Source organism: Podarcis melisellensis (assembly GCF_964234715.1).
Source record: "Podarcis melisellensis genome assembly, chromosome: 3".
NCBI classification, from domain to species: Eukaryota; Metazoa; Chordata; class Lepidosauria; order Squamata; family Lacertidae; genus Podarcis; species Podarcis melisellensis.
The window spans coordinates 102,668,429-102,686,814 of record NC_138530.1 but is presented as its reverse complement, the minus strand read 5'-3'; the positions used below and the strand labels follow the sequence as shown (position 1 = coordinate 102,686,814).

Here is an 18,386-nt window from a genome sequence, read left to right as displayed (position 1 = left end):
GGAAGGGACCAACACCACAACAAGCACCCATCCACAATACCCACTTTCCCTAAAACACCCCACGGTTCAGAGCCTCCTCGCTACTACCTTAGTCCCACAGCAGAAGGCTCACCAAATTTGGCTGAGCGTGTCAGACCAGTTTCTGCAGGCAAACATTTAACCTTTTTGCTTCGTGCTCTTTGCTGTGGTTAACAGTCCTTTGGCTGGCACCTCCAAAAAAACCCTCTCGCCTCTTTGCAGCCCCACAATAGCAGGCCTTCAAACACGATTGGGGGGGGGCAAACCTACACAAACCCTATTCATTCCCCTAACCCTCTCTGTTAAAGAGGAGAAACTGAAATCCTTCTCCCCCACCCAATACCAAAAACAGGGGGGGGGTCCCTCTAACAACCCCCCTCTTTCACAACACACTGCCCCACCCACTTCCAAAATTATCTTTCTCGCCTGTCCCGCGCTCCCCGCTTGGCAGAGACGAAGCAAAACGAGACGTTTTAAAACGGAGAGGGCGAAACAAAACAAGCAGGAGACGCGGCTGCCCGGATCAGGACACGGCAGCCCGCCCGCCGTGCAGACGTCGTCCTCAGCACCATATTGACTCCTTCCTCTCTTTGCTTCCAAGCAAGCAAGCAAGGAAGCAAGCAAGCACCACACCCACACAGGCGCCCTCCTTTCTTCTCCTCCTCCTCCTCCTCTCTCCCCACCCCGCTTTCCCCTATGGCTTCCCCGCCGCCTCCAGCAGCGAGGGCCTGCCCGACGGGCCTAGTGCTCGCCAACACAAAGGGAGGGCCGGAGAAAGAGGTTGGTGTGGGGGGGGGGTGGAGACAGAGGGCATCGAAGACGTGCGCTCAGGCCCGGAGCAGCTGCAGGAGCAGCAGCGGCCTATTCTCCTGGTCTGTCTGTCTGTCTTTCTCCCCCCCCAAAAAAAGAAAATACTCCAATCCCCGGGTCTGAAACAATAGGACGTGGGTGAACGACCGTGCGGCGGGCGAGGATAATAATGGACTCGCCCTCCTGCTCCTCCCTCAATCGCGCTCCCCCTCCCCCGCCGTTCCATGGGCCGTTCCATCCCCTCCCCCACCCACCTCATCTCGTCGCCTCAGCAGCCGAATACTCACGAGCTAGTGTGCCTGTAACGGACACACGGGGGGGGGCGGGCTCCCTCCTCCTCCTCCTCCTCCTCTTCCTCCTCCTCCTTCCTCCGGGTACACCTTCACCTATAATTACCCAACCACCCCGTCGCCTTCCCGCCTCCCCCTCCTCCTCCTCCCCCCGCCGCCGCCGCCGTCGTGGTCCCTCCCCCTCCTCCACCCTCGCCGCCGTGAGGGAGACTCACAACAACATGGCGAGCGACTGAGAGAAAGAGAGGGACGGGCATAGACAGCAGCAACGGCGGCGGCAACGGCAACGCGCTACGGCGCATGCGTGCCGCCGGCCCGTCCGTCCGTCGACGCCGGGAGGGAGGGAGGGAGGGAAGGAGGAAAGGGAGCGTATCGGGAGCCGCGTGCGTCGCCGCCCAACGTGCGCGGCGCGCGCTTTGCGCCTGCGCACAAGGCGCGAGAGAGGAGGAACGGCTTCCCAAGCACAAAGGCATTGTAAAACCAAAGAGGTGGTGAAAACGAGCCGGTGCTCATTACTTCCGGTTCTCTGTGGGCACGTCCAGCGGGCATTCGCGTTCCCAGGACCCGTTGCAAATCCTAGAGTTGGGAGGAATTCTCTCTAGGGTCATCTGGTCCAGTCCCCTGAAATGCAGGAATCTCTGCTAAAGCACCCATGACAGGTGGCCATCCACCCTCTGCTTAAAAGCCTCCAAGGAAGGAGAGTCCGCTACCTCCCGAGGGCGACCGTTCAAATGCATGGGAACGGTTTGGGGGGCGGGGAGGCGGGGACTCCAGTAAATGCAATGCACTTTCTCAGTTGCGGTTCTTTGAAACCGTCATGCTCAAAACCAACACCGAAACTGCTCATGGGGACTGGCCCACTCATCAGGCAAGGTGAGGCGACTGCCTCGGGCGGCAGCGTCCCTAGAGACGGCAGATCCAATGCTGCCTCTACAGCGGCCCCATGGCGAATAGGAGGCGCAGCTGGTCTCCTCCGTCAGTTGTTCCCATTGTGCAACATTGTGTATGCTTCCTCTGAAAATTTAACTCTCATGGCTCTTAGGAGAAGTTTCCATGGATGGAGCTGATGTAGACAGAATGACTTTAGCCGGGCAGGGGTGTGTGGCCTGAAGTACACACACACTTTCCAGAGGCAACAGACGCCACTGTTTCCATATAGCTATGATATATAGGTCACAGTCAAGGTCACAACCACCTCTGTTTCCTTGATGATGAGATCTGAAATATACTCGGAGTCGAGAGTGGATTTCATGCTCTTTATTTGCAACTCAGTACATAACAAGATCTGTACGCCCGCTTCCGTTTCATTAACTAATAAAGTCAAGGTTTGTGGTTGGTGCAAATCGTAAACTGCTGGCAATATATGAGTGTACTACAAACATCGTAGCAAATGGATTCTTTCTCATACGGTTGTCTTCAGCAAGTGACAAAGTTTGTGATCATATTGGTCTGGCTGGCCCATCCTCTCTAGACTGAATGAGCCAACGCTGTTCCAATCCCATTAAAAAAATCATTGCATATTACAGCCAGCTCTTTACCAGATGGATAGCGCAACAACTTATGGGGTCTGTAATAAATGCTTAAAGAGAGCTCAGGTGCCTTTTCTAGAAAAGCTCTTCAGTGCTGCTTCAAGCAAGCAAGATGGATTGTTGGTAAGTTAGGCAAAAAATTGCTGCAATGGTTGCTGCAGCATCTCCACAGAGATTTTACTCTGAGGTGCGATCTTAGGCACAGGAACTACGTACTGTACCTTAATTCATAGGATCATAGAGTTGGAAGGGACCCTGTGGATCATCTAGCCCAACCCTGTGCAATATAGGAATATGCAGCTTTCCGATATGGGGATCAAACCTGCAACCTTGGTGTTATCAGCATGTAACGAACTGAGCTTGCTTTTATTTTGTACATCACAGGGTGTAAACCATGTACCTCTCCTGTATATTCCCAGAATGTCATTTCTGGTAGGAAAAAAAAGAGCATTTATTCAACCCCTGGAATTGCCAGGTAGGGATGGCAAAAGATTCTATGTCTGAAACTCAAGAGAGCTGCTACCAATGAATACTGAGCTAGACAAACTGTTCCTTGGTGACCCTCCAGCATTGCTTTACTCCAGGGGTCAGCAACCTAAGGCCTATGGGCCAGAAGCAGCCCGCGGAGGTTGTTTGACCGGCCCACGAGCCACCCCCGAACTGAGCCGCCTGCTAAACCACTGCGCTAAACCGGCACAGCGCGGTGCAGGGACTTGCTTCCACAGTGCCGGAAATAGCGTCTGCGCAGACGCCGAAAATCATGGACAAGCACAATCCAGCCACAAAGGGATCTCCACGGGACCAGGCAAGATAAACCTTGCCAACCCCTGCATTACTCAAACATCTGCGTTGTTTAAAGCAGACATTTCCCCCACTTTCAGTGTCTTCTTACTTTACTCAAAGTTCTCCATCTTCCATTTCTCAGCTGCATCATGTGAGAGAGATAAAGGATGCTGAGCACTCTTATATTCCATAGTGCTTTACTCAAACCTCTGCCATTGTTTAAAGCTGTCATTTACTTCCCTCCCTGCAGATATTTTAAAACATGTCTTTCCCCCTCTTAGTATCCCACCCTCCTGACTCCCATGTCATTGTGCAACTTGCCTTCTCTTTCCCTCCCCTCTCTCCAGCCCTGACTGGGGAGAGTTGTGATGCAGCGCTATAGAACTTCCAAGGGGAGCTGCATGGCGACAGCATTTTTGTGTATATAGGAAAATAAGTCATATCATTATATATGAAATAGTGAGTCAGCATTTCACAGGGCAAATTGTCAGATGTGGTGTTGTTGATTAAATGGTGGAAGAGTTCCTAACGTGGCTGCCGTTATCTTTCAGCAGCTGTCTTTATCTTGGTCACAGCGAGAACAAACATGCATTCCTATTCCAGGACTCTACAGAAGAAACACAAGAGGACAAAATTTAAAAATGTGAAACCAAACCTTATGTCATATGATGTTGTAAACAAAATCTGCCCTTCTTCCCTTATAGGGTATCCAAGAGCCCCTATAGAGTCCTTAAGTGGGTTTGCTATTGGTAGGAGAAAATAACAGAGGCCAACCAGAGAATATTGAGAAGCAAAGCAGCTAGTAAGCCTGATGTTTATTAAAGCTGTTGCAAGAGGGTGCTCCCCTCACACGCAGGAGAAAGGAGGAGGACCCAGAACAAAGGTGTGCCTGCTCTTATATAGACATTTTAAATTCCCTGCCCTGGAGCTCAAGACCACCCCTCCATACATCATACATACATCACAGAAGGGGTGTAACCCAAGACCACCCCCCACAAACATCATACCTACATCAGAAAAGGCGGTCTACAACAGAAAATTGAATGTTGTTGTTTTTCCTGTCTGCCAGGTTATCTGACAATGCCTTATCTGATTGCCTTTCCTGGTAGTCTGGCCATTCCTTTGAGATGGTGATTACCCAATTCCTGAGACAATGAGAAGGTTCCCTCACCCCCCCCCCTCCTTGCAGAGAAAACATTTGGTCAGTTGGGGAGTCAAAATGGTTTCAGGATGGTCTTCCAGACATGTGGTCCACATATCTATGTACGTGCTTGGTTGGTGCATTTATGAACATTTATTATATATATAAGACCTTAATTATTATTTTTTATTACAATGAGAATAGAAGGAAAGGCATAGAGCTGCAGGAGCACAAGGGGCTGACAGCAGATGAATTTGTGCACAATAGGCATGGTGGAATGAACAAAGAAAGTTAGAAAGCCTTAAATGTAAGGGGAAAGCATTGGAGCCAATACAGAAGCCAACATTGGGCCAATAAAAAGTTATAAATAAAAGCAGACCTATATCCCCACTCAGGTATGAAACTTACTGGGTGAAGGGGGAATCCCTTTTTCAGCCTAACCTACCTTGCAGGCTGTTCCAAATATAAAAATCATGTATTATACACTATTTATTTATTATTACCTTTATATCCCACCTTACCCCCAAGGAGCTCAAATAAGTGCACATGGTTCTCCACCAAATATATCCTTACAACAACCCTGTTGTAACTGTAACTGGCCCAGGAAACTTCAGGGCTGACTGGGGATTTGAACCCAGGTCTTAATCCAGTGCTCTTACCACTACACCACAGTGGCTCTTTTGGAAAATATTTTTTGGTGAGAAAATACTGCTTGGCAGGGGGTTGGACTCGATGGCCCTTGTGGTCTCTTCCAACTCTATGATTCTACTGCTGAGCAACAGGCCAAAGAGGCTCAGAGGAGGGTGTCTCGCTCTCATTGGAGTCTACGGCTCCTTGTGAGGAGTCTAGAAGGAGAGGGCTTGAGAGGGATGGAGGGGCCAGGTGCTACTGCCAGCAACATCTAGAGCAGATTAGCCTAGATGGACTTTGTTGTCTTTTGACTTTTGTGAGTAAAAGCTGATTGCACTTCACACCTCAAGTCCGTTTCCTGACCTATGGGTGAAACTGCATTCCTGACAGCCCCTTGACACTGATAGCGGAGATAGCACATAAGCAACACGGCTAGGAGTCATTGATAGCCTTATCCTCCAGGAACTTGTCTAAGCCTCTTTGGACGCCTTCCAAGCTGGTGGCCATCATTACTTATTGTAGAAGCCATCCAAGTTGGTGACCACCATCCCTGAACTCTGGCTAGGGCTGATGGGCGTTGGGAGTTCAGTAACGTCTGAAAGGCCATAAGTTCTGCTTTAATTAAATAGGCATGCCTGTGCGCCTTTAATTTGAAGCTATATATGACACACACATAGTACAGTGGTACCTCAGGTTACATACGCTTCAGGTTACATACGCTTCAGGTAACAGACTCCGCTAACCCATTAAATAGTACCTTGGGTTAAGAACTTTGCTTCAGGATGAGAACAGAAATCGTGCTCCGGCAGCGCAGCAGCAGCAGCAGGAGGCCCCATTAGCTAAAGTGGTGCTTGAGGTTAAGAAGAGTTTCAGGTTAGGAACGGACCTCCAGAACGAATTAAGTACTTAACCCGAGGTACCACTGTAGTCACATTTTGTAAATTCTGGTTGCTTTACTAGTTAAAGACCAGTAGATGGCAACAGGTGGATGGTACAAAGGGAGTTTAGCTGCAACCACAGAATCTCTATGGGATGTACGGATGCTTTTTTAAAAACAACAAAACCAGAAATAGCTGTTTTTAAAATGTGGGATGCCCAACCTTTTAGGTTTTGGCCATGCCTTCATTAAAAGGTGCAAAAGGTCATAAACAGATAAAGATCACATGCAAGTCACTGAGTTCATTCAGAGCCATCATGACATTCAAATAATCCCCATGCAAAATGATAAGCTCACATTCTTCCCATGGTACATCCACTCTCCAGAAACATGAAAATAGGATAGGTCAGAGATGTCCAACCGGTTGACTGCGATCGACAGATAGATCCCTGTTAGATTGTGGTCGATTGCAGTTGATTGTGGAATCATTGTCGATTGCTGGATAAAAAAGCTGTGGAAGAAATGTCTCCTCTCCCAACCCTCTGTCCCTCCATTGCATAAAGTGGATGGTCATTTGCCCTCTGCTGCTGGCAACTGGTGAGACAATAGTTTGCTTTAGCGCTGGATACGTTTTTTAGCGGCGGATAGGTTAGCGAATTATGTCATTCCCCCTAAGAAAAGCAGGGTAGTAACAACAACAACAACAACAACAGGGTATGAGGTTGCACAACTCTGTTCTACATAAATAAACTTCTTGAACGCGTTGTGCTCATTTTTTGGTTTCATTCACATGATCAGGCATAAAATGGTGTTTGAAAACATAGTCGTAAATGTTCTTTTATTTTAATGTTATTTATTTTATGAAGTATTTTAGATTTTCTAATGTATGCTTTTCTAACTGAAAGTTTCTTTGAGACATTTTTGTAGTAAGTGACAAATAAAGGTAATTAATACTAACAGAATAACAATAATCTATATCTGTGGTCACATCCACGCAGCACTTTTAAAGCATTTTGAAAGCACAAAGTTTTCCCCAAAGCAGGGGTAGGCAACCTAAGACCCGTGGACTGGATCTGGCCCAATCGCCTTCTCAATCCGGCTGTGCATGGTCCGGGAATCAGTGTGTTTTTACGTGAATAGAATGTGCCCTTTTATTTAAGATGCATCACTGGGTTATTTGTGGGGCATAGGAATTCATTCATTCCCCCCCCCCAAAAAAATATAGTTCAGCCCACCACATGGTCTGAAGGATGGTGGACCGGCCCACTGCTGAAAAAGGTTGCTGACCCCTGCCTCAAAGCCACCTCACAACTGCCATTTCTTAAGGGTCCTGGGAACTCTAGCACTGCAAGGGATAAACTCCCCTTCCTAGAATTCTTTGCAGGAAGCAATGTGCTTTGATGTATGGTGTGTAGTGAACACAACCAACGACAGAGCTGGCTGTGAACTATCCTCAAATGGCTTTTATTAATCAGTCACAAAGAATAAAGTACAGGGAAGGTGGCAGCTTATCTGTCGCCAATCTCACCAGAAGCAGGAAGCACAAAACTCACCAGCCTGTGAGACCCAAAAGAGAGAGAGAAAAATCCTCTTGCTTTTTTTTTTGCTTGCACGATAGGTCTCAAGGTGAAGACATCAGTAGGGCCTGTGTCAAAACGAAACAAACACTCTTGTCTCCTGCCTCCTTGTAATTTTCAGCAATTCTTAAAACAAGCCAATACGAGGAAATACTTCAAGGAACTCAATTGCCAGAGTCGCACATGGCAAGACACTTTCTTTCTTTTTTTGCTGGCTGCATATAATCATTAACTTAGAAGGGAAAGCTCTCTTTTTATTATTTCACTGCTGTCATGTGCTGATTCTCAAGAAGCAAGTTCGACTAGTTCCATCATGGGAAAGGGAAGACCAAGCCAACCAGGCTCAGCCAACGCTCAGCCGAGCACAGCCACGGAGATGTTGAAACTGAAGCGAGAGATTGGGCTGGCCAGCGCAGTGTCATTAATTGCTGGCACTATGATCGGTTCGGGGATTTTCATGTCCCCGGAGTGGGTGCTGCGTAACATAGGCAGCCTGGCCGGCAGCCTCATCATCTGGGCATCCTGTGGGATATTGTCCACTTTTGGGGCCCTGTCCTATGCTGAACTGGGAACTTTAATTAAAGAGTCGGGAGGCGAATATATCTACATCCTGCGGACCTTTGGCTCCCTCCCCGCTTTCCTCTTTGCCTTCACCTCTGTCATTGTCGTGAGACCCGCCGGCGTGGCAGCCATCTCCCTGAGCTTTGCTGAATACACTGTGGCTGCCTTTCATCCTGAGTGCCCTTCTCCCCAGGTAGCAGTCAAATGCACAGCTGTGGCCTGCATCCTGCTTTTAACTCTCCTCAACTGCCTCAGCGTCAGGCTGGCCACCTACGTCATGAACGTCTTCACGGTGGCCAAGCTGTTGGCGTTGCTGGTCATCGTGGTGGGAGGCGTGGTGCTGCTCGTTCAGGGGGAAACGCACCGTTTCCAGAATGCCTTTCAAAACACAAGGTTGGAAGCCGGGGTTATCGGGATTGCGTTCTATCAAGGGCTTTGGTCTTTCGATGGATGGAACAACCTGAATTATGTGACTGAGGAGATTAAGAAGCCGGAGGTGAGTGGAGAATAATTGATGATAGATAGATAGATAGATAGATGATTGATAGATAGATAGATAGATAGATAGATAGATAGATAGATAGATAGATGATATATATAGATAGATAGCCAGATAGCTAGATAGCTAGCTAGATAGCTAGATAGATGATAGATAGATGATAGATGATAGATAGATAGAGATAGATGATAGATAGATGATAGATAGATATAGAATACTGAATTGTTTATATTTTATATTGTGTATATGTGTGTATTTGTACAGTGGACACTCGGGTTGTGAAAGTGATCTGTGCGGGAGGCATGTTCGCAACCTGCAGCGTTCGCAACCCACAGCAAACATCTGTGCACGCATGGGTTGCAATTCAGTGCTTCTGCGCATGCGCATAGTGCGATTTAGCACTTCTGTGCATGCACGACCACCGAAACCCAGAAGTAACCCGTTCCAGTACTTCCGGGTTTCGGTGGGTCCATAACCCAAAAAACCCGCAATCTGAAGCGTCTGTAACCCGAGGTATGACTGTACTTAGATTGGCAGATTTCACACCTAGAGTTGCTATATAGCCCATGTGTCTGAGTTTAGCTTGCATTCTGGACATGCCAGTCGATAGCTGGCTGGCCTATTTGTGGGCCTGGCTTCATTTTTAAAACAAAACAAAACAGCAAGTAACTAGCCCTTATGAAACCAGATCAGGGAGCAGGCATGTCCCTTTGCATCTCCAACTTAACTAGAACTAGAACCCCTTTACTATCTAAGCATGTATTTCCTATAATAAGATTTGGTGTGATTGCTTTAGAGTTGATGAGGGTCAGCACAGACAAAGGACTGAGATACTTTCGGAAGTTTGGAGGTTCCTCTCTCGGTCTCCTCTTTCCCCATGCAAACCAGTACAATCTGAGCTGCATCCCAACACTTCCAACAATGAGAGAAAGAGAGCCATTAAAAAAAAATCTCTATAATCTTGAAGACAAGGGGGAGGAAGGGTGCTTCATTTTTCCAAATCAGGATTCAGACGCAGACCAGACTCAAAATGAACAACCTTCTGACTGAATCAGGCTGCTTCCAGAGTGCTAAATTGGGATCTGGACCAGTTCTAGTATACATACCGATGGTTGTGAAATTATGCATATATAAGAGCCATGCATACCTAGGCTAGAAAAGCATCTTAGGCAGTGGGTTTCTACACATGGCAAAATGCTCACCATTAACCTTGCATAATGTTGTCCTCTGGCATCCTGTATTTGAAATTTCACTGACACCCAATGTGCCTGTAGAAATAAAGTGTGAAGTTACTCTAGCTAAAACTCTTTTATCCATTCAATTCAGTCGGAATTCTCACTTACCTGGGTGGATTCCCTGAGTTATAGATTACTGTACTTGTTTTCAGAGAAGTGTGGTAGTATTTGATTCAATTATGTTACCTTGATGGCTTTAATTTGCAATGGATCACTTGCACATCTCTGTGCTGGGCACATTCTCATGAGTGGTTATTTCTGGGTTGTATTATTCGACTTGCACAGCAGACGTCCGCTTTTGCCAGGCAACTTTCCATTCCCCCCTTTTCCCCTACAGCTCCATGTACCCACAAAAATCAGCTCCAGAGGGTTGGAGGAGATGATTGGAGTCATGTAGGGAGAAGACAGTGAATCTGCAGGAGTGGAATTCTGTTCACACAGAGCTGATTACAGCTCTAAATTTTTTTACATGCCATCATTTTCAAACACTGCAAATTGTTTACTTTCAGCCCTGGGCTGACAACTTTGCTCCCTTGTTATCTTGTTTTTGCTGTTTAGAGAGATGCGATGGGAGCCTCCTTAAATGAGAAAAATGGTTGGCAAACTATGGGGTTCCTGAAATTTTGCATTTATGACATGAGATGGCAGCACTCAGTCGCAAGGCATACAAATATCGTAACAAAAATTCTGAGTTCACAAATCATGAATCTATGAATTGCAGCTTTCCAAATGGTGTACAATACCAGGGGTCAACAATCCAAGATCTCAGCTGGGATTTGAAGTTCAAACTTGTAAAGTGCACCTTACAGCTCTGATACATGTGCAAACTGAACATTGATACTTTTTACCACTTATAGCTTAAATAGCAAGCAAAGTCTAAAGTTATAGAATGCCTAAGTTTTTAGTCAATCAGTGTCAGCTTTCACTATTCATTTCCTAAAGATGTGCAGATTATACCATCAGCTAAGTAACTGACAATGCAGATGCATTTGCGCTAAAGGAGAGAGTGGAGGAGTGAGGAAATAACTATGATCCGTTCAGGAAAACAAGATACTAGTCCTAAGAATTCAAAACTGGACAATACAATAAAAATGTCCCAAAATAGTGAGCAAGCTTTTGAATTTTCCTGAGCTCTTAACTGGGCTAGATTTTAAGCCAAGTGGGTGCATCTGAACTGTACTTTTAAACCAGTATGCTACTACTTTAAACACTTGTGCTTTCCCCAGATAAATCATGGGAACTGTGGCTTGAACTGTGGGAGATCCCTATTCCCTTCACAGACCTACAGTTCCCAGAATTGACTGCTAGAAGTAAGTCCTCCTGTCGTCAATGAGATTTACATAAATCTAAGTGTGCCTAGGCATGTCTGCTCAAAAGTAAGTCCAACTGAATGCATTAAGACTTACTCCCAGGTAAGTGTACATGGGACTGCAGCCTTAATTATGCAGTCTACCTATCTCTCTATAACATTATAAAAGTATGACCTCCAACTAGTGAAAATGAGCAGTGTAGAAAGGACTGGGAAGCTTTCTAGTATCATCACTAGTTTGTATATGCGTCTTAGTTCCCTGGAACCCGCAATCTCCTGGCTTGTATCAAATGCCTACCATGGGGAAAACAACTCTCTCTCTCTCTCTCTCTCTCTCTCTCTCTCTCTCTCTCTCTGTGTGTGTGTGTGTGTGTGTGTGTGTGTGTGTTTTCAGTAAAAAAGATCAAATACAGAGGTGCATATCAGGCCTTGTTTGCTTTTCTTTACTCTTTCTCCAGGTGAACCTTCCAAGGGCCATGATGATTGCTATTCCTCTAGTTACCTGCTTCTATTTGCTGGTAAATGTGAGCTATTTTGCAGCCATGACTCCTGCTGAACTTCTGTCTTCAGGTGCTGTGGCCATTACGTGGGGGTGAGTGACGCTCCAGAGCTCTGAAGACTTACCTACATATTCACCAAAAGCAACCCAATATTATTCATTCTGCAGTTCCTGCAAATCTACGTTCAGCTGCAGGCTGGATGAAAGTGGCTTTTCTGTTACTGCTGCACATCACCCCACATTGTTGCAACTGATCAGGAAATAGTATTTTTCCTGAGTGTGTCAAGTATCTACTCTCTAGTATAGAATCCTGGAAGAAATGCAGACATGGGTGCAAGAGTGATGGAACTACTACTCTAGCTTCCCAGCAGATGAGATGCTGTTGCTTGCCAAGAGGGGGAGCAGCAAGGTGATGGGGATGTTGGCAGGGTGCGAACACGCCAGCAGGAGCCCCCGATTCTCTCTGCCATTGTGTTTGCAATGCATCAACCTCTCCTCCACTTTATGCTTCTCCCTCAGGATTAGTGAGTCACTTGCTAGGAACCTAGCCTAAGGCTCTGTCCCACCAGGCAAGCTGCAGAGGATGGCTGTGGTTTGGAGAAAAGGAGGAAGGGAAAGCCAAAACCACACTGCCTATGGGGATCTTGTCATTGGAATACTATAATCCACTTGTCACAGGAATACCATAATCCACCGTGTCAGCCCTCCAGCTTAGAAAAACTGGGATGTGGAACTGAGGAAAGTAGAATTGTGAGAACAGATTGTGAAAGCCAAACTGAAATAAGACACAGAGATGTCTGTCTTGGTTAGGGGTTGTATCCAATCAAGTCATCCCTTTACTGCAAGAAATTACACCTGTGAAATACAACTCCCTCTCCTTGTTCTCCCCCCATTTCCCTCTGCTTCCCTAAAGCTTCTCCAGAGGACTGGGGGGGGGGGAGACACAGAACAGATTTTTTTTGTGGTGTCACAATACTTAGGGGTGAGAGGGAGAGGAAGTCCTGTTCCACAGGCAGAAGTCCTTGTGCTAACAGGACGACTTGGTTGGATGCAACCAATAGTTAAGGCTATTTCAGGCTTTCAAGTTTCCCTGAACTCTCAGTCAGTCAAAATAAAATGAGTTGGCAAAACCAAGTCGCATCAGTTATTACATGCCTGTGTTAGTATGCACGTGTACACACACACACACACACACACACCTTTAGCTGCTGCTGTCTGGAAAAAAGCAACAAAGCATCCTGTGTCACCCTGAAGATGATTTTGTGTGTGTGTGTTATGAGCTTCCCTGGGGCTGATCCGTGCTACACAAAGTGGGCAGTGAAGGTGTTGGGTTTTTACACAAGCCGGGGGTCTGAGTGTGCACGAGACGCTATGGTTCTGCAAAGACAACGGAAGTGAAATTGTCAATTGCAAAGCATCAACCTGCCTATATATAGGGATCATCTCAGAAACGTTCAAGCCTTTACCAGCTGGTGTTCAGTCTGCGCCTTATCAAACTTGCCCCACATAATGCTTATGATGCATCTTTTTATAGAGTTTATGTTAATACCCATTCACATGATGAATATATACTGAGACAAGTGACAAAGCTCATTTCACTGTGTCAAGACAACTTTTCCATGCACCGCCTTCCCTATTACTCCAGATTAACAAGTTATTTGTTACTGTTCTTCTCTGTTACAGTTCTCTGCCCCACCCCTTTAAAGTCCTACACCCTCTTCTGCCTGATTAATCTTGTCATTCCAGGGAGACGGCAACAAGGGGGTAGAATGACTAAATGGTGCATTCAACAGAACTGGGTATTTCCTAGAGCAGATTAGGGTGACCATTTAAAGGTAAAGGTAAAGGGACCCCTGACCATTAGGTCCAGTCGTGGCCGACTCTGGGGTTGCAGCGCTCATCTCACTTTATTGGCCGAGGGAGCCAGCGTACAGCTTCCGGGTCATGTGGCCAGCATGACTAAGCTGCTTCTGGTGGACCAGAGCAGCGCATGGAAACGCAGTTTACCTTCCCGCTGGAGCGGTACCTATTTATCTACTTGCACTTTGATGTGCTTTCGAACTGCTAGGTTGGCAGGAGCAGGGACCAAGCAATGGGAGCTCACCCCGTCACGGGGATTTGAACCGCTGACCTTCTGATCACCAAGTCCTAGGCTCTGTGGTTTAACCCACAGGGCCACCCGTGTCCCTCTTGTGACCATTTACAAGAGGAAACTTGTCACCCAAAGAGAAAAGAAAAGAGGATACCAGATTTGCACATAATTTGTCTATGCTAATTTATAAGCATAGATGAAAAATCATAACCGTAATTTCAGCAGAATAAAATGCATCTAACTTCATCAAGGGAGACAGATCAGGTGAGCTATGTGCCTGTGTTAGTTTTATGATGTTAGCCACCATGAGCCCGGGTCTGGCCGGGGAGAGCAGGGTACAAATAAAAATTTATTATTGTTTATCATTTATTATTTATTATTTGAAGGCTGCCGTCTTGGTGCTGCTAATGACAGACAACCTCTGAGGCCTCTCTCTTCCTCCTTAATGTTCTTAATTGGAGCTGGACCAGACAGCTCTTTAAACAGGAGACTCATTATTTATGAATTTTGCACTAATATGTGCATTTTCATTCTCATCTTACCCTAATATATGCATTTTGTATGCAAAATTGTGTTGAGAAATGCAGGGATGTGCAGATCTTGAAGGCTATCTGTGTTTTTATTTGCTGATTGTTCCAGGAAGTGTAAGCTAGGGAGCTTCACATTCAAATTGCCTCCACTCCTACTGGCTTGCCTTTCAAGTAATACCTACTGACGCATAAGTTGAGTGTGTGATTTAACAAAACAAGGCTGCTGCTTTCCCTTCTTAGTCATACTATCATAATCCCTTCTCCATCCCCCTCTTTAGGAACAAGGTCCTCGGTAGCTGGGTCTGGCTGATGTCATTGTCCGTTGCAATGTCTTCATTTGGATCAGCGAACGGAACATTCTTCAGCGGAGGCCGCATGTGTTATATTGCGGCAAGAGAAGGCCACATGGTAAGGGCTGTGAACCTACTAATATTCCTGTGTGTATGTGAAACAATGGTTTAGTCTCTTACATCCATTGCAACGCAAGCCAAGCGAAACCCATCTCTTACTATCACATGTATGTTTGACTCTTCTGTGTAATGTTCTGGTCTGATTCCAGACCCTACAGAGAAGGCAGGTCAGGAGTAGCAGCACCATGGAGAGCTCAGAGTGAAGAGACGTGAGCCCTTTTAAGCTTCTGCCTCCGGACAACTCTCCCAGGCCTTGCCCTCTTGTGACTTAACTTTATATTCTTAAAGGGGCTACCGTCTGGCCTAAAGACGGACACTCCTCCTCCATTCTCTAGCCTCTGGTATGGTGTACTTTCTGTTTCGTTGGACTGGTGAGATTCTGTGGGAGGCATTATGGTCTATAGGCTCAGGCAAAGGTGCCTGTAAGGGTCCAGGCTCTGCCCTGCAAAAATGGGAGGTTCTTCTGATGGTTCGTGTTTGTCAGCCTCGGGCTCAGGCAGACTCAAAGCCCTGCACCTGGTCTTACTACAGTGGTACCTTGGGTTACAAGCGCTTCGGGTTACAAACGCTTCAGGTTACAGACTGCACTAATCCAGAAGTAGTACCTTCTGTAGAGCCAGTGTGGTGTAGTGGTTAAGAGCGGTAGTCTCGTAATCTGGGGAACCAGGCTCGTGTCTCCGCTCCTCCACATGCAGCTGCTGGGTGACCTTGGGTCAGTCACACTTCTTTGAAGTCTCTCAGCCCCACTCACCTCAGAGAGTGTTTGTTGTGGGGGAGGAAGGGAAAGGAGAATGTTAGCCGCTTTGAGACTCCTGAAAGGGGAGTGAAAGGCGGGATATCAAATCCAAACTCTTCTTCTTCTTGGGTTAAGAACTTTACTTCAGGATGAGAACAGAAATCGCACGAAGACGGCGCAGCGGTAGCAGGAGGCCCCATTAGCTAAAGTGGTACCTCAGGTTAAGAACAGGTTAAGAGTGGACCTCCGGAACGAATTAAGATCTTAACCAGAGGTACCACTGTATTTAGCTGGAGCTTCTGCAGCCTCCGACTCCTAGTCATGATAGTCGCTGGACTCCTGGGTCATAACAATACTCTGTGGACTAATGTGGCTGCTTACCAGCCAGCTAGGGCAGCAGTTGCTTTTCGCGGGGAAGGGACCTATATAAAAGGCTAAAAATACGAGACATTTATGAGGTGAGGAATTCTATACTGTACTCTGATTTTCCTTCCCTTTTTAATTGCTCACATCTTTTCTCTTTTGTAAGAGAATTATCACTGTGGTAGACAACCTGTGCCAATAGTCAAGTATAACAGTAGCAGCAGCAGCAGCAGCAGCAGCAGTAGTAGTAGAAATACCCCCCATCTGACTGACTGCACCAGCCACTCTAGGCGATTTCCAACAAATATAAAAGCAAAATAAAATGCAGTATAACATTGTGGTTCTCTTGTGCACACATATGACATCCCTGGTGCCTTGATGTGGTTTCTCTTCTGATCTGACTAGATGACCTTCAGGATCTCTTCCACCTCTATGATTCTATGATCCAATGAGCTCCCATTCAAGTCAAGTTTCCAGAGAACTAGGATTTTTTATATGAGGCCTGACTTCAAGTTTGCAGGCTGTTGGGTAATACAGTGACAATCAAAATGAAACAAATGTATAGCAACAGAAATCATCTGGTGGCGATTTCTGATTATTTCTCAAAGTTCAACAGCAATGTTTACTGCTCTTTTCCTAATCAGAGCCTTGTGTTTGATCTTTGGAGAAAGCTCCGCTGAAGTGAAGGAGAAAAAAACAACGTTTCCAACATGTTGATGATTGCCTTGTACTTTGTGCCTTCATTTTCAGCCAGACATTCTATCTATGGCTCACGTAAGATACCTTACACCTTCTCCTGCTCTGATATTCACTTCTGCTGTGTCGATAATTATGGTTATAGCCGGAAGCTTCAGTCAGATTGTGAACCTTTTCAGGTATGTATGTTTAGTATTCTCACCACTCCATGGGTTTCTCAGTATCATATTAATTCTATTTTTGCTTCCACCGTCTTCCCTCCCCCCCCCCTTTGTTTTAAAAGCGATGAAAGAATGGGTATCAACTTTTTAGCCATCATTAATTTCATTAAGCATGCCAATGCAGTATAACCATAAAAGCAACACCAGTAAAAAGAAGAAAAGTGAAAGTGAAAACAATTTCAAAAACTCTCCTCTGAAAAGCCTTGTCGGAAAAGGATGGTCTTCAAAGGGTAGCAAAAAAGATAAGAGAGGCAGGGCCTGTCAGGGATATAATGTGAGCATGTTCCAAAGACTCAGTTCCTACATTTCATGGAATAGACTGCCTGATGAGATAATCTTTGCAAGATGAAGAGAGCAATGATTGACTGGGTAGATGACTCTCACCCATTCAAGCTGTGTGCATGAGAGAAGGAAATAGAAGTGTAATTGTGTGTGGTGTGTCTGTGTGTGTGTGTTAGTGTTATAGGACTACAGCCCCACTTGACTCCGACTGTTGGCCATACGGACTGGGGCTGAACTGCATTGGAGCCCTACAATGCCAGAAAGGCTCATGTCTAGAGTAAATGCTACTAACATTATTTCTGCACAGTTTTACAGCTTGGCTTTTTTACGGGATAACTGTTGCTGGTCTCCTGTACTTAAAGATTAAGAAACCAGAATTGCCAAGATCTTACAAGGTGAGACTTTAAAAAGAAGACTTAAACACACTGCTTTCTTGATTAAAGAGAAAAATGGCCCTCCAGATTTTGTTGGACTACATCCTGTGATTTTTAAAAAAATATTGTTACCGGGGGGGGGGGGGGGATCCTTCTAAAATATATGGCTATAATTCTTTTTTACAATTTTTTTTTACACAGGTACCAATCATCATACCAGTAGTTTTCCTGATGGCATCTATATACCTTGTGTTGGCACCCATCATTGACCAGCCCCAAATGGAGTTCCTTTACGTCATCCTATTCATTTCCAGTGGAATCATCTTTTATTTTCCCCTGATTCACTACAAGTACCACCCCACCTTCTTAAGAAAATTTACTATGCATTTCCAGCTGTTTCTGGAGGTTGCCCCAACTGAAAAGAATGTGGACTGATCAGTCCACATTGTCACATGCCTGCTTTGAGAGATGCGCGGCAAAATCTTTATATCTGGTCTGAACTGTCGGTATAAACATTTCGGATCAAGGCACCATAAGCCAGGCATGTTCAAAGTCCGGCCTGCTGGTTGATTTAATCTGGCAGTTTATTTCTAGAAAAAGCTTGGCAACTGCAATCCTAAAAGAAGTTCAACAGCTTTGGGGTAAAATCCTAAAAAAAGGTCAACTTTGGTTGGCCCTCACGCAGGTTGACTTCATCAGATCTGGCCCTCTTTGAAAAAGGTTTGGACCCTACCATAAGCCACCATTCTTTCCAAAACTGGAGAGCAATTATTTAAGTGACCTGGATGTTTCTGAAACAAGCCTTTTAAATTATGGTGTGTGTGTGTTTCTGAGTGTGTGCATGTACACACACACACACACACACACACACACACACACACACATTTTCCCCTATCCACTATAGCCACTGATATTTAATACAGT

The 18,386-nt window shown here is 45.9% G+C and overlaps 2 protein-coding genes across 4 annotated transcripts in view; one reads left to right on the top strand and one right to left on the bottom strand.

Annotated features, from left to right (window-relative positions):
* Positions 1-1,352, bottom strand: part of PUM2 (pumilio RNA binding family member 2) — a 61,274-nt gene extending 59,922 nt beyond the window's left edge. Inside the window, exon 1 of one of the 3 annotated variants that reach the window (XM_081906023.1) lies at positions 1,334-1,352. The gene's annotated coding sequence lies outside the window, so the exon portion shown is untranslated. Of the gene's footprint in view, positions 1-1,115; positions 1,261-1,333 lie in introns of those variants that run through there. The other 2 variants (XM_081906024.1, XM_081906019.1) reach the window with 2 other exon arrangements.
* Positions 1,353-7,754: 6,402 nt separating this feature from the next.
* On the top strand, positions 7,755-18,328 carry LOC309367081 (b(0,+)-type amino acid transporter 1-like). Its single transcript, XM_081906373.1, has 6 exons — positions 7,755-8,712; positions 11,718-11,851; positions 14,659-14,788; positions 16,640-16,764; positions 17,396-17,483; positions 17,664-18,328. Exons 1-6 carry the CDS (start codon positions 7,969-7,971, stop codon positions 17,895-17,897), a joined length of 1,455 nt encoding a protein of 484 aa, XP_081762499.1. The 5' UTR covers positions 7,755-7,968; the 3' UTR covers positions 17,898-18,328.
* Positions 18,329-18,386: the final 58 nt, after the last annotated feature.